Raw genomic sequence first — 13,003 nt, forward strand, 5'->3', positions numbered from 1 at the left:
AGGGAACAGAACATGGCCAAGATGTTCATAGATGACCAGCAGGAAATAATAATAATAATCACAGTGATTGTAGAGGGTGCAACAGGTCAGCACCTCAGGAGTAAATGTCAGTTGGCTTTTCATAGTCGATCATTCCGAGTTAGAGACAGCAGGTGCCATAGAGCGAGCGAGTCGAAAACAGCAGGTCTGGGACAGGTAGCACATCCGGTGAACAGGTCAGGGTTCCATAGCCGCAGGCAGAACAGTTGAAACTGGAGCAGCAGCACGACCAGGTGGACTGGAGACAGCAAGGAGTCATCAGGCCAGGTAGTCCTGAGGCATGGTCCTAGGGCTCAGGTCATCAGAGAGAGAGAGAATTAAAGGGAGCATACTTAAATTCACACAGGACACCGGATAAGACCGGATAAATACTCCAGATATAACAGACTGACCCTAGCCCCCCAACACATGAACTATTGCAGCATAATTACTGGAGGCTGAGACAGGAGAGGTCGGGAGACGCTGTGGCCCCGTCCGACTATACCCCCGGACAGGGCCAACCAGACATTTAGACCTTTCTACAGCATGGTTGATGTCCAGTAGCCATAAGCATGAACAGATATCTAGCCCCAGATGAAACAGGAGGGGGAGTGTTCCCTGTACCAGATGATTCTCTACTGTGACGTCAACATTTGGGAGGGTCTGCTAACCTCACCCAGAACAGATCTTAGTTCTGACAGACCCGCTCTGTCCACCCTAATGATTAGGGCCTCTCCTCTCAGTCATATTGAACCAGAAACAGGCTAAATGGATGTAAAGTAAACCCTGGCTAATGTAAAACACATTTACCCCTTTCTGTGATCACCTCAGAGGGTCTGGACTGGGACCAGGGCCTAAACCAAAGCTAGGCCTGGAGTAATGAGAGCACAGTCACCGTGGGGGGGGGGGGGGGGGGTGTGTGTGTGTGTGTGTGTGTGTGCCTGAGCTTTGTAAACTCATTAGACTGGCTCCAGCACCAATCACAAACTCTGTCTGTTTCTCTTCAGCTTTTCTCCCTCATTCTTTCACTCATAATCTTTCCTTTTTTCACTCAGCTCCCAATCCACCTGAATCGTTGGCTCTTACATACTCTCCCTTTTCCTTTTTACTGTCTTTCACTCGCCTTCCCTCCTCCAATCTTCTTTTTTTCAAACTGCCTCTTTCTCGCTCTCTCTCTCCTCTGATTTCTCTCTCACTCCTCTGATTTCTGATTGTTTTGTTCTGTTTTTTCTCTCTCTCTGCAGCCAAAGACTTGGACACAGAGAAATATGTCCATTTGGTAAGTACAGACACACTCACTCACACACACACATGGACAGAGAGCTTTCTCATTCACCCCTATTGACCCCGTTCCTTCTGTCATCGGCCCCATTGGTCTCAGAGAGAGCTCAATTTAACTCAGACACAGTGAAGGCCTGAGCAATACATCTGACTACATACTTTCGTAAGAGTTTGAGTGTGCGTGTGCTTGTAGGAAAGCTGGAGCAAGGACATGACAGTGCTAATAGCACATTAGCCATTGAAAAAAAACCACCGATATGACTTTGGGTTTGACATGAGTTCTTGCTTCAGTCATTTTTAGTGTGCAGTTGTTTGTTGTAGGACTTCCTATTATGGTGTGCTGGCCTGGACTGGAGCTTGATGACAGGCTCAGTAGAGGACAAACGCCAGTGTCTTTCTGCCCCAGCTCCATAGCCCTGTCCTAGCTAAGACCTGTAGGAGCATGTCACATGATACTGGTACTGCGTAAGAGAAAATTCCAGACTTTTCCAACTTGCAGTATTTCATAAAGTGACATCATGTTAGTCATACCTCATAAATCCCCACTGTGATTCCTGGGTCGTATTCATGAGGCAAGAATAAGAGAAACCTTTTGAAATGGAAGACGTATTAACTGAACTTTTCCAATCATAACACAAAATTATTATTTTTTATCTCCCTGTCAAACGTTAGTCACACCTACAGTACAGTAGATTCCCGTTTAGAATGAGGTAATTTCCCATGGTGCTGAATGGATGTTTTTGTACCCTGACCTCTAATCGCTGCCCCCTGCCCATCTAGGTCCTGCCTCATGATGAGCTGTTTGAGAATAAGAAGTCCCACAGACAGAGTCACCGTAAGAAGGTCCTCCCTGAGATCTACCTGACACGCCTCCTCTCCACCAAGGTCAGAAAATAAAAAATACATGGCAGCTATCTTGAACGATTTGCAGTCTACAATGCTGTGACAGAAAGCCGTGCCAGCCTAGTTTGGGTCTGTTACTGCTTCAGCTCGCCAACTCCTTATCATGTCCAATCGTGAGCCTAAACAGTTTGGCATGACAATCAGAGTAGCTGGCTAAACCAGAGGCATCACTCCTTAATCATTATGAATCATCCCATTACCAGTTCTATTTACAGTGACATCATCCTGGAATTCCAAACAATCCATCTTGATCCCAGTTCTGGTTCTGTGTCTGATCCCATCTGTGTTGTGATTCCGTAGGGAACATTGCAGAAGTTCCTGGACGACCTTTTCCAGGCCATCCTCAGTATTCCCGCAGAGCGTCCCCCACTGGCCATCAAATACTTCTTTGACTTCCTGGAGGAGCAGGCGGACAAGAGGGGCATCACCGACCCCGACACCCTGCACATCTGGAAGACCAACAGGTAGGGGAACTAGATACATCGGATCATCTACTCATCAATACTATAGTACCTCTAATGCTAAATGTTTTCTGAAGCTCACAGAATGTTTTCCCATCTCCTTAGTTTACCTTTGCGTTTCTGGGTGAACATCCTGAAGAACCCTCAGTTTGTGTTTGACATTGATAAGACGGATCACATGGATGCATGTCTGTCTGTCATCGCCCAGGCCTTCATAGACGCCTGCTCCATTTCAGACCTGCAGCTGGGCAAGGTGAGACACAAAAACACTTCACACATGCATTACACACACTTTTATGGTACATGTGATACAGTACACTACACATGTAATACAGTACACATAAACATGCATACACACATACACATATTCACTGCTAGGTAAACACATACTCATAGACATGGTTACTCATCAGCAGTCGCTTAGGGCCCCCAGCTGCTAGCCCCCCCCCCCAATGTTTTTTTTGTTTCTTTCGAACTCAGTCGGGGTCTCAACTTATTGTTGAGCGTTATAATAGTAAAATATATAAGGTGTAAATTGGAAATTTGGAATCAGCAGATTTTCTCTTTTTTTGACAGTCACTCAATTAGCCATGTCAGCTAACAACTTTTAGATTGTAAGTTAGTCTAGCCAGTTATCTAAACTTGTAGTAATCATGGCCGAATACCGACCGGGCACACGTCATGACAAAATGTGTAGAATTGCAGGAAATGTGCTTTAAAACTGCAAAAATATATCTCTGCCTTATGGTGAAATAAGTAGAATTGCATGATATTTCTTATAAAATTGCAAAATATTCTTCACTCCATGGCAAAATGTGTAAAACTGCAGAAAACTTCCTTTAAAACTGCAATATTTTCTCTATGCCTCCTTGGCATAATGTGTAGAATTGCTGGATATTTCATTTTGAAAGGGTACATTTTTCTCTCCACTGTCAAGAGGCAGACAATTTTGGTTACCCAAATCTCACTTAGGGTACCCAAAAGGCTAGAGCCAGCCCCTACAGCATATAGTCTTACACACAGACAAAAAATACATTTTTGACAGCAGACGCTCTTATCCAGGGTAACTTACAATTATTGAATTAATCTTCAGATAGCTAGGCGAGACAACCACATATCACTGTCTTAACAAGTACATTTTCCCTCAACAAAATAGTTATCAGCAAAGTCAGTGCTAGTAGGAAAAGACGAGTGCAGAAATCCCCAGTTTCCTCCCCAGTCCCTGCCAACCTCCCTCCCCTCCTTTCTCCAGTCAGTCCGTCAGCTCTGTCTACCTCTCCTCATGTTATTTCAGCCCAGTCTGCTCAACCAAGGTCATGAGCACCAGGAATTGTGTGTGTGTGTGTGTGTGTGTGTGTGTGTGTGTGTGTGTGTGTGTGTGTGTGTGTGTGTGTGTGTGTGTGTGTGTGTGTGTGTGTGTGTGTGTGTGTGTGTGTGTGTCTGTGTCTGTGTCTGTGTGTGTGTGTGTCTGTCTGTCTGTCTTTCAGTGCCCTCACTCCCCACAAATCAGTCTCATCCCTCGGACGTTGTGACCCCTAGCATACACACTGCTTCCTGTCTCTCTGACTGACTTCCTCCCTGGAGATATTTGTCAAACAATGCTGATCTATTCCACTTGTTCATTGCCAAAGAGCCAATGCAAGCACCTCAAGCATGTGAAACACACACAAACAAAGAAACACACTGTAGCACCGTAAAAACATCTAGATGCTCACATCTCGATGCTCATCGGACATTTGGCCAGGCCTAAAAAGAAAAAAGACTATTTTAGGCTTAAGGGTTAGGTTTAGAACTAGGGTTAGGGCAGCGTTTCCCAAACTCGGTCCACGGGACCCAAGGTGTGCACTTTTAGTTTTTTTTCCCTAACACTAACTAATGCTGATTCAGTTGACCAAAGCTTGATAATTAGTTGATTATTTGAATCAGTTGTCTAGAGCTAGGGCAAAAACCAAAAGGACCGAGTTTGACAAACTCTGGGTTAGGTTCAGGTTTAGAGTAAATAGGACTCTGAATGGGAATCCCCAAAAAGTCCTCACAAGTATAATACACAAGTGTGCGTGTGTAGCGGTCAGAGGACAGGACATCGCTCTGCAGGGGTGAGAGAGGGCTTGGAAACGAAGCTGCTTCCACGAAAACCTTATCTGGTGGCCTGCAGACATACAGTAGGGATGGAGGGGGTGTGGGCGGTTATTAGGGGTCAAGGGGGGTCGTCAGGCAGATGGAGGAACCACAGGAAATGAAATGACCTTGTGGACAGGAAGAGAGGGATCCCTATCAGGAGGAGGGGCAGTGGCTGGAGTCTTCCTAGCTCCGATACCACACACACACACGCAAATGCATAGCCTACATATCTGTATGCTCAGCTCAACCCAATACCTTGTATGTGTACCTTAGTGATTGAATAATGCTTTCAGTACCATTGTAAATGCTGTCAGTAACTTGGAGAAGTAGCAGATGTAAGTAGAATGAAGGGTTGTTATGTCTGGCCTGGTTCTCTGTGGCTGTGGATATGGCTTGTTTAACTTTCCTATTGTGAGGAGAGGAAACCCTGGGCCCTCCCTTCTTTGTCTCAGCACAAGGTGGTGCTGACCTACTCACACACTGATAACACCAACCACTCACTATGACCATGGACTGTAGACCAACCATAGACCAACTACATTATGACCACAGACCATGCTGCCCAAAGTCTCATTAACAACTCACTGACCATAGACCACACTCTTACTTACCCTACATTATTTAAGTAGTATCATGTAAACATTATATTATCTCTTATCTCATATGTATACGTATATACTGTATATCTATATCATCTACTGCATCTTTATGTAATACATGTATCACTAGCCACTTTAAACTATGCCACTTTGTTTACATACTCATCTCATATGTATATACTGTACTCGATACCATCTACTGCATTTTGCCTATGCCGCTCTGTACCATCACTTATTCATGTATCTTTATGTACATATTCTTTATCCCTTTACACTTGTGTGTATAAGGTAGTAGTTTTGGAATTGTTAGTTAGATTACTCGTTGGTTATTACTGCATTGTCGGAACTAGAAGCACAAGCATTTCGCTACACTCGCATTAACATCTGCTAACCATGTGTATGTGACAAATACAATTTGATTTGATTTGACTCACCATACACTGGACTGAGCACTGTCATACTGAAAACAATCTGACAACCAAACACAGGCAGTGGTTTATTACACACTGGTCGTGGTCAGGAGAGTGGTAAAGGACAGAACTAGTTTGGTTAATTACTAAAAGCTCCATAGAGGTTACTTTGACTAAATAGGACTGTGTCTCGTTTCAGGACTCTCCCACCAACAAGCTGCTGTATGCCAAGGAGATCCCAGAGTACAAGAAGAGGGTGCAGTGCTACTACAAGCAGATCCAGGAGATGGCGCCACTGAGCGAGCAGGAGATGAACGCCCACTTGGCCGAGGAGTCACGGGTGAGAGAGCGAGGGGTGACAGATCAATATATGATTGATTGATTGATTGATTGATTGATTGATTGTAATGGGTTATCCTTGGTGGCAGACTGTCACTGCATTCAACGGTGCTACACTGTTAATTAATGTATTACTTTTTGTTTGTTTTTTGTTTACACTATCATTCGACAGTTTGGACACACCTACTCATTCAAGGGTTTTTCTTTATTTTTACTATGTTCTACATTGTAGAATAATGGTGAAGACATCAAAACTATGAAATAACAATCATGTAGTTACCAAAACAGTGTTCAACAAATCAAAATATATTTTTTATGTGAGATTCTTCAAAGTAGCCCCCCTTTGCCTCAATAGCTTTGTACACTCTTGGCATTCTCTCAACCAGCTTCATGAGGAATGCTTTTCCAACAGTCTTGAAGGAGTTCTACACATATGCTGAGCACTTGTTGGCTGCTTTTCTTTCTCTGCGGACCAACTCATCCAAAACCATCTTAATTGGGTTGAGGTCAGGTGATTGTGGTGGCGAGGTCATCTGATGCAGCACTCCATCACTCTCCTTCTTGCTCAAATAGCCCTTACACAGTCTAGAGGTGTGTTTTGGGTCATTGTCCTGTTGAAAAACAAGTGATAGTCCCACTAAGCGCAAACCAGATGGCATGGCATATCGCTGCAGAATGCTGTGGTCGCCATACTGGTTAAGTGTGCCTTGAATTCTAAAGAAATCACTGACAGTGTCACCAGCAAAGCACCCGCACACCATCACACCTCCTCCTCCATCTGTTCACAAAGACACAGCGGTTGGAACCAAAAATCTCACATTTGGACTCATCAGACCAAAGGACAGCTTTCCACCGGTCTAATGTCCATTGCTCGTGTTTCTTGGCCCAAGCAAATCTCTTCTTATTGGTGTCCTTTAGTAGTGGTTTCTTTGCAGCAATTTGACCATGAAGGCCTGATTCACACAGTCTCCTCTGAACAGTTGATGTTGAGATGTGTCTGTTACTTGAACTCTGTGAAGCATTATTTGGGCTGCAATCTGAAGTGCAGTTAACTCTAATGAACTTATCCTCTGCTGCACAGGTAACTCTGGGTCTTTCCTGTGACGGTCCTCATGAGAGACAGTTTCATCATAGCGCTTGATGGTTTTTACGACTGCAGTTGAAGGAACTTTCAAAATTCTTGAAATGTTCCCTATTGACTGACCTTCATGTCTTAAAATAATGATGGACTATTATTTGTCTTTGCTTATTTTAGCTGTTCTTGCCATAATATGGACTTGGTATACCACCCTACCGAGTCACAACACAGCTGATTGGCTCAAATGCATTAAGAAGGAAAGAAATTTGACAAATCAACTTTGTCAAACACCTGTTAATTGAAACTCATTCCAGGTACCTCCCTCTTGAAGCTGGTTGAGAGAATGCTAAGAGTGCAAAGGGTGGCTATTTGTAATATCTCAAATATAAAATATATTTTGATTTGTTTAACACTTTTTTTTGGTTACTACATGATTCCATGTGTGTGATTTCATAGTTTTGATGTCTTCACTACTATTCTACAATGTAGAAAATAGTAAAATTAAAGAAAAACCATTGAATGAGTAGGTGTATACAAAGTTTTCACTGTATATCGGAACGATACACTCACTCTGTTACAGAAATACAGAAACGAGTTCAATACCAACCTGGCCTTGACGGAGATCTACAAATACGCCAAGAAATACAGAAACCAGGTAAGATCCGCTATCTCTCCCACTACCTCTGCCCTGGATGAGCTGTTTGACACGTTTAAACTGTCCCTATCTCCAGCCTTATCACAGTCTATATTCCACATGGAGTTTAGAGTTTCAGAGAGAAAGAGAAAGATGAGTATCAGGGCATGAAGCATCAGTACAGGTGATCACATGCTTCTTTAAAGATCTAACGGCCTCTTCACAACCCCACACACCCTCTTTCACCCAGACCCGAAAAAGACCCGCACACACACACACCTACTGTTCCGTGGAATGATTCAGACAGTGATGATGTCTCAGGGCCCTCATCATAATGTCTGAGGGCCCTCATCACAATGTCTGAGGACCCTCATGTGTTTAACTGCTGTTATACCTGCCATTCTCCTGTACCAGCAGACACCGGGGCCCAGTTGCATAAAACAGCTTAAATTAATTTTCCCCTCATCTTTTCCCTTAAAGTTTCCTTAACTTTAAGCCAGTTGCACAAAACATTTTAAGGCACATTTCCCCCTTATAAACACTTTCCTGCAGTGGAGTGACCAAAGTGCCCTCTAACACTCAAGACACCTGTCCACAACCTCAAACAGTCACACTCCAAACTCCACTATGGCCAAGACCAAAGAGCTGTCAAAGGACACCAGAAACAAAATTTTAGACCTGCACCTGGCTGGGAAGACTGAATCTGCAATAGGTAAGCAGCTTGGTTTGAAGAAATCAACTGTGGGAGCAATTATTAGGATATGGAAGACATACAAGATCACTGGTAATCTCTCCCGATCTGGGGCTCCATGCAAGATCTCACCCCGTGGGGTCAAAATGATCACAAGAACGGTGAGCAAAAATCCCAGAACCACACGGTGGGACCTAGTGAATGACCTGCAGAGAGCTGAGACCAAAGTAACAAAGCCTACCATCAGTAACACACTAAGCCGCCAGGGACTCAAATCCTGCAGTGCCAGACGTGTCCCCCTGCTTAAGCCAGTACATGTCCAGGCCCGTCTGAAGTTTGCTAGAGAGCATTTGGATGATCCAGAAGAAGATTGGGAGAATGTCATATGGTCAGATGAAACCAAAATAGAACTTTTTGGTAAAAACTCAACTCGTCGTGTTTGGAGGGCAAAGAATGCTGAGTTGCATCCAAAGAACACCATACCTACTGTGAAGCATGGGGTTGGAAACATCATGCTTTGGGGCTGTTTTTCTGCAAAGGGACCAGGACGACTGATCCGTGTAAAGGAAAGAATGAATGGGGCCAAGTATCGTGAGATTTTGAGTGAAAACCTCCTTCCATCAGCAAGGGCATTGAAGATGAAACGTGGCTGGGTCTTTAAACATGACAATGATCCCAAACACACCGCCTGGGCAACGAAGGAGTGGCTTCGTAAGAAGCATTTCAAGGTCCTGGAGTGGCATAGCCAGTCTCCAGATCTCAACCCCATAGAAAATCTTTGGAGGGAGTTGAAAGTCTGTGTTCCCCTGCAACAGCCCCAAAACACCACTGCTCTAGAGGAGATCTGCATGGAGGAATGGGCCAAAATACCAGCAACAGTGTGTGAAAACCTGGTGAAGACTTACAGAAAACGTTTGACCTCTGTCATTGCCAACAAAGGGTATATAACAAAGTATTGAGATAAACTTTTGTTATTGACCAAATTTTTATTTTCCACCATAATTTGCAAATAAATTCATAAAAATCCTACAATGTGATTTTTCTGGATTTTTTTTCTAATTTTGTCATAGTTGAAGTGTACCTATGATGAAAATTACAGGCCTCTCATCTTTTTAAGTGGGAGAACTTGCACAATTGGTGGCTGACTAAATACTTTTTTGCGCCACTGTATGTGAACAGTAAAGGCTCTTGTGGCGAGAGAGCATGAAGGCTGAAGAACTGCTGAAGTACTCTTTCTCTGTCTGGGCAGGTGGTTGAGTTTCTGTCTTGTGCTGCAGAATGCATGAACACTTGAGGGTTACTGAAATGAGTCTCTCTGTTTCTCTCTCTCTCTCATTCTCTAACTGTGGGTAGATACGTGTTGTAAGGTTGCTCACTTGGCCATTGTCTGAATTGTTTCTTTCTCGCTCTCCTTCTCCCTCTCTCTCTGTTAGGTGGTGAGTGCTCTTGAGTCCAACCCCACAGCGAAGCGTACTCAGCTGCACCACAAGTTTGAGCAGGTCATTGCTCTGGTGGAGGACAACATCTATGAGTGCAGCAGTGAGGCCTGAGTCTCCCTCCACCCAGATGCCAGCCTATTCCCCCTGGCTGCCTCCTCCCTACTCGGGGTCCAAGGACCTAGGAAACCCCCAGTCCGTCTACCCTCCACATATCCCTTCTGTTTATAGAGCCCAAAGACAGAAAGGAACTCTTTTCTTTAAGAAAGATTTTGCTTTAAGACTGGAAGAGATGTCAGCTTGAGCTTTACTGTACCACCCCTAACCCAAGACTGCCTCAGAAACCTGATTGGGAGCACTGTACCATGGATTAAGAAACTTACCTTGTATTGAGCAATTGCTTTAGATACCGAGGAATTGATACCCACGTCCCTTATATCAAATATAGAATCTGTGTTGACTCTTCTATTCACACATGGATATAACCCCAAGCTGGTTTCCTGCTTATTCACACCTGGTTTAAATCTCACTCTGGTTTCACACTGCTTTGACCTGAAGCATAGTGGAGTTAGAGGAGGCACTTGGAGATGGACCTCATTCTGGATGACGTCACCGCCTCTGGGACCTGGATCCCCGGCAACCATCTTACGCACTGACCCCCTTTTTCTTGGGGGATGAGCCAATGATGCACTGTACTGTATGATAAATGTCCATAGCAATATTTATAGCTGAGTTATAATGCTTTCTGAGTGGCCTGTTCAATGATATGTGAATGAGAAACTCCTCCCATCTTCTTATAACCTGCACTGTTCTCAGGTTTGATTGGTGGAATGGGCAAAGAACTCCACCGGTGCTTTGAACTACAAGTCCCAATGGGCTTTGCAAATTGGTGATGGGTTATGGAGGAGTAGAGAGTATAATTAGGTGATTTATTTAGGTGACGTTTCATGTGCCAGACCTGCTTGCAAAGAGACTGGACTCTATATAATTACATTGGATGTGTTCTTGTGAAGACAGGTTGATCTGTTTTGGAAATGACTGAGAACGAAGATTGATTATGACCAAGCGGGAAATTTAGAGTAGAACTATGACCTTCAGTTAATCAAAGAGGAAGAACTGTTTGACATGACTGTACTTGTGATGCCAAAATGAATTGTGTCTATTGTCAGTTTGTGAAAGTAAATGCTATTACAAAGCTTTAATATAGTATAAAATGTTATGAAATGTCAGTTTCGTAATCATATTTCAATTCCTGTTTTCATCAATAACAAGGGCTCGATTCAATCAAATCCGCTTTAGCCAACATCCGCATAGCGGTTGTTTTGGCGGTATGGGAACTGAGTTCGAGCTATCATATCCACAAGTGGCTCCTGGCATTATACCTAAAGCGGCCATTGCCATTGGCTGCACGTAGTTGCATTAACGAAAATCCCATGCAGCTTTATTTACAAATTTGAACACTGGAATGTGAGATATAATCTACACCTGGATTAGGATGATAGAAATGCTCATGATTTCATTGGATGACTTATAAATTTGAGCATAATTATTTCTATATAGCCTACATTTTCTCATTCTGAACTTCTAGCGCTTTGGCTTTCATGGCAACGATCGCAAGAGCAGCTGCTCACCGATTTGACAGCTCTAGCAGTTTCACCTCTGACATTGCCAAAACATCTGCTATGCGGGTGTCTGCTATCGCCAGTTAATGCTTGATCTGACTGAATCTAGGCCCTGGTCCTATGTAAACTGAGAAAAGTTCAGCAAAGTGACATTTTTAAACCACAGGGCAGCAATGTACTGTAGTGTTTTGTTTGTGCTGTCTTGAATGGTTGTGCATACCACCCAACAACCCAATGGGCATATGGACTTTTTCTGAAAGGCTAGTACTGTAAATGCTCCCATATGAAAGAAACAGCTATGAAAAAGAAAGGTCTCATTTTTATCGTCATTTTTATTCCAGGACATTTAACAACTTTATTTCCACGTCACGTACAACATCCTAATCTTTACATTATTAACACTAGTCCTGGTCTCCAGAGCTTTTAAACATACACGCATACACACACGCACACTAACACACACACTCTCAGGAGGTGTCTTCTTTCTGCAGAGGTTCTATGCAGGTCCATTTGTTTACATTCAGGACCTTTTCCGAGCCAAGTGTTAAGCACTCAGCCTCATCAGCCTCATCATGGGAAAGACACCAGGGGAGAGCTCTCCTCAATGCTTTATGGTAGGCACAATCTAAACCAATTTAAAACTTATTTTACCCTAAGTATTCATTTAAAAATGGATACTTTAAAGTGTATTTAAGGGGCATAAGCTGAACAATTACGTAAACAAGAGTTGCCATAGTTCTTTTTTTATATTGTGGCATTTGAAGGTTTCACTTCAACACTAAATGATTGTATGTGTTTAAATGGGAGGGGAGCCCATGGAACGTGTTTAGTTGGACAGCCACCAAAATGACACCCAGAGGTGCTGCTTAAAAGTGCTTGAGGTAGAAGTCAAGATGCACTAACCACAGACCTGGTATCAGACAATGCAACCCCTATTCCTAACCATAACCTTTAAAAGGGGAGTAAAATAATCTGACTCTTTATCAGTGGTTTGAGGCAACTTCTACCAACTCCAGTAAACGATTGATGAAGCCAACTAAGCACTGTTTCTTGGTTTGTTATGCTTTGGTCACATTGAGGGATATATGTACAGGTACAACAGGCACACCCATGCAGTGCAGACAGAGGTAAATCGAGAAAATTGGCCTATCGGAGGCTGCTGCTTGGCGGTGGGTCCACAGATGGGCTGGGACAGGTAAGGAGTCAGGCTTTATGGGTCGTAGGTCAGGCAGGAGCCACCTGGCTGGCGGAGATGGAGGAGGCCTGTGTTTTGGAGGAGGCGGTGGAGGTCTCCTCCTCACCGAATGGGTTCTTCCCACAACACACTATGGTCAACATGCAGTTTCTGAACTGGAGAAGGGAGGAGAGGGAAGGTTTTTCACACACACGTCTATCTATGTCCGCTTTATG

General features: G+C 43.7%; 2 protein-coding genes across 4 annotated transcripts in view; one reads left to right on the top strand and one right to left on the bottom strand.

The window, feature by feature from the left end:
• The window catches only part of LOC135504704 (plexin-D1-like), a 109,682-nt gene extending 97,053 nt beyond the window's left edge, over positions 1–12,629 (top strand). The window contains exons 30-36 of the mRNA XM_064923498.1: positions 1,263–1,297; positions 2,080–2,184; positions 2,503–2,666; positions 2,769–2,916; positions 5,993–6,133; positions 7,791–7,865; positions 9,969–12,629. Coding sequence (XP_064779570.1) covers positions 1,263–1,297; positions 2,080–2,184; positions 2,503–2,666; positions 2,769–2,916; positions 5,993–6,133; positions 7,791–7,865; positions 9,969–10,085 — 785 coding nt within the window. The 3' untranslated portion in view covers positions 10,086–12,629. The remainder of the gene's footprint in view (positions 1–1,262; positions 1,298–2,079; positions 2,185–2,502; positions 2,667–2,768; positions 2,917–5,992; positions 6,134–7,790; positions 7,866–9,968) is intronic.
• The window catches only part of LOC135504705 (rhodopsin-like), a 28,295-nt gene continuing 27,910 nt past the window's right edge, over positions 12,619–13,003 (bottom strand). For all 3 annotated transcript variants that reach the window (XM_064923500.1, XM_064923501.1, XM_064923499.1), the window contains one exon: positions 12,619–12,943. In XM_064923500.1, coding sequence (XP_064779572.1) covers positions 12,818–12,943 — 126 coding nt within the window. In that variant the 3' untranslated portion in view covers positions 12,619–12,817. The remainder of the gene's footprint in view (positions 12,944–13,003) is intronic.

The sequence above is a fragment of the Oncorhynchus masou genome, chromosome 18 (genome assembly GCF_036934945.1).
Source record: "Oncorhynchus masou masou isolate Uvic2021 chromosome 18, UVic_Omas_1.1, whole genome shotgun sequence".
In the NCBI taxonomy this organism is placed as follows: domain Eukaryota; kingdom Metazoa; phylum Chordata; class Actinopteri; order Salmoniformes; family Salmonidae; genus Oncorhynchus; species Oncorhynchus masou.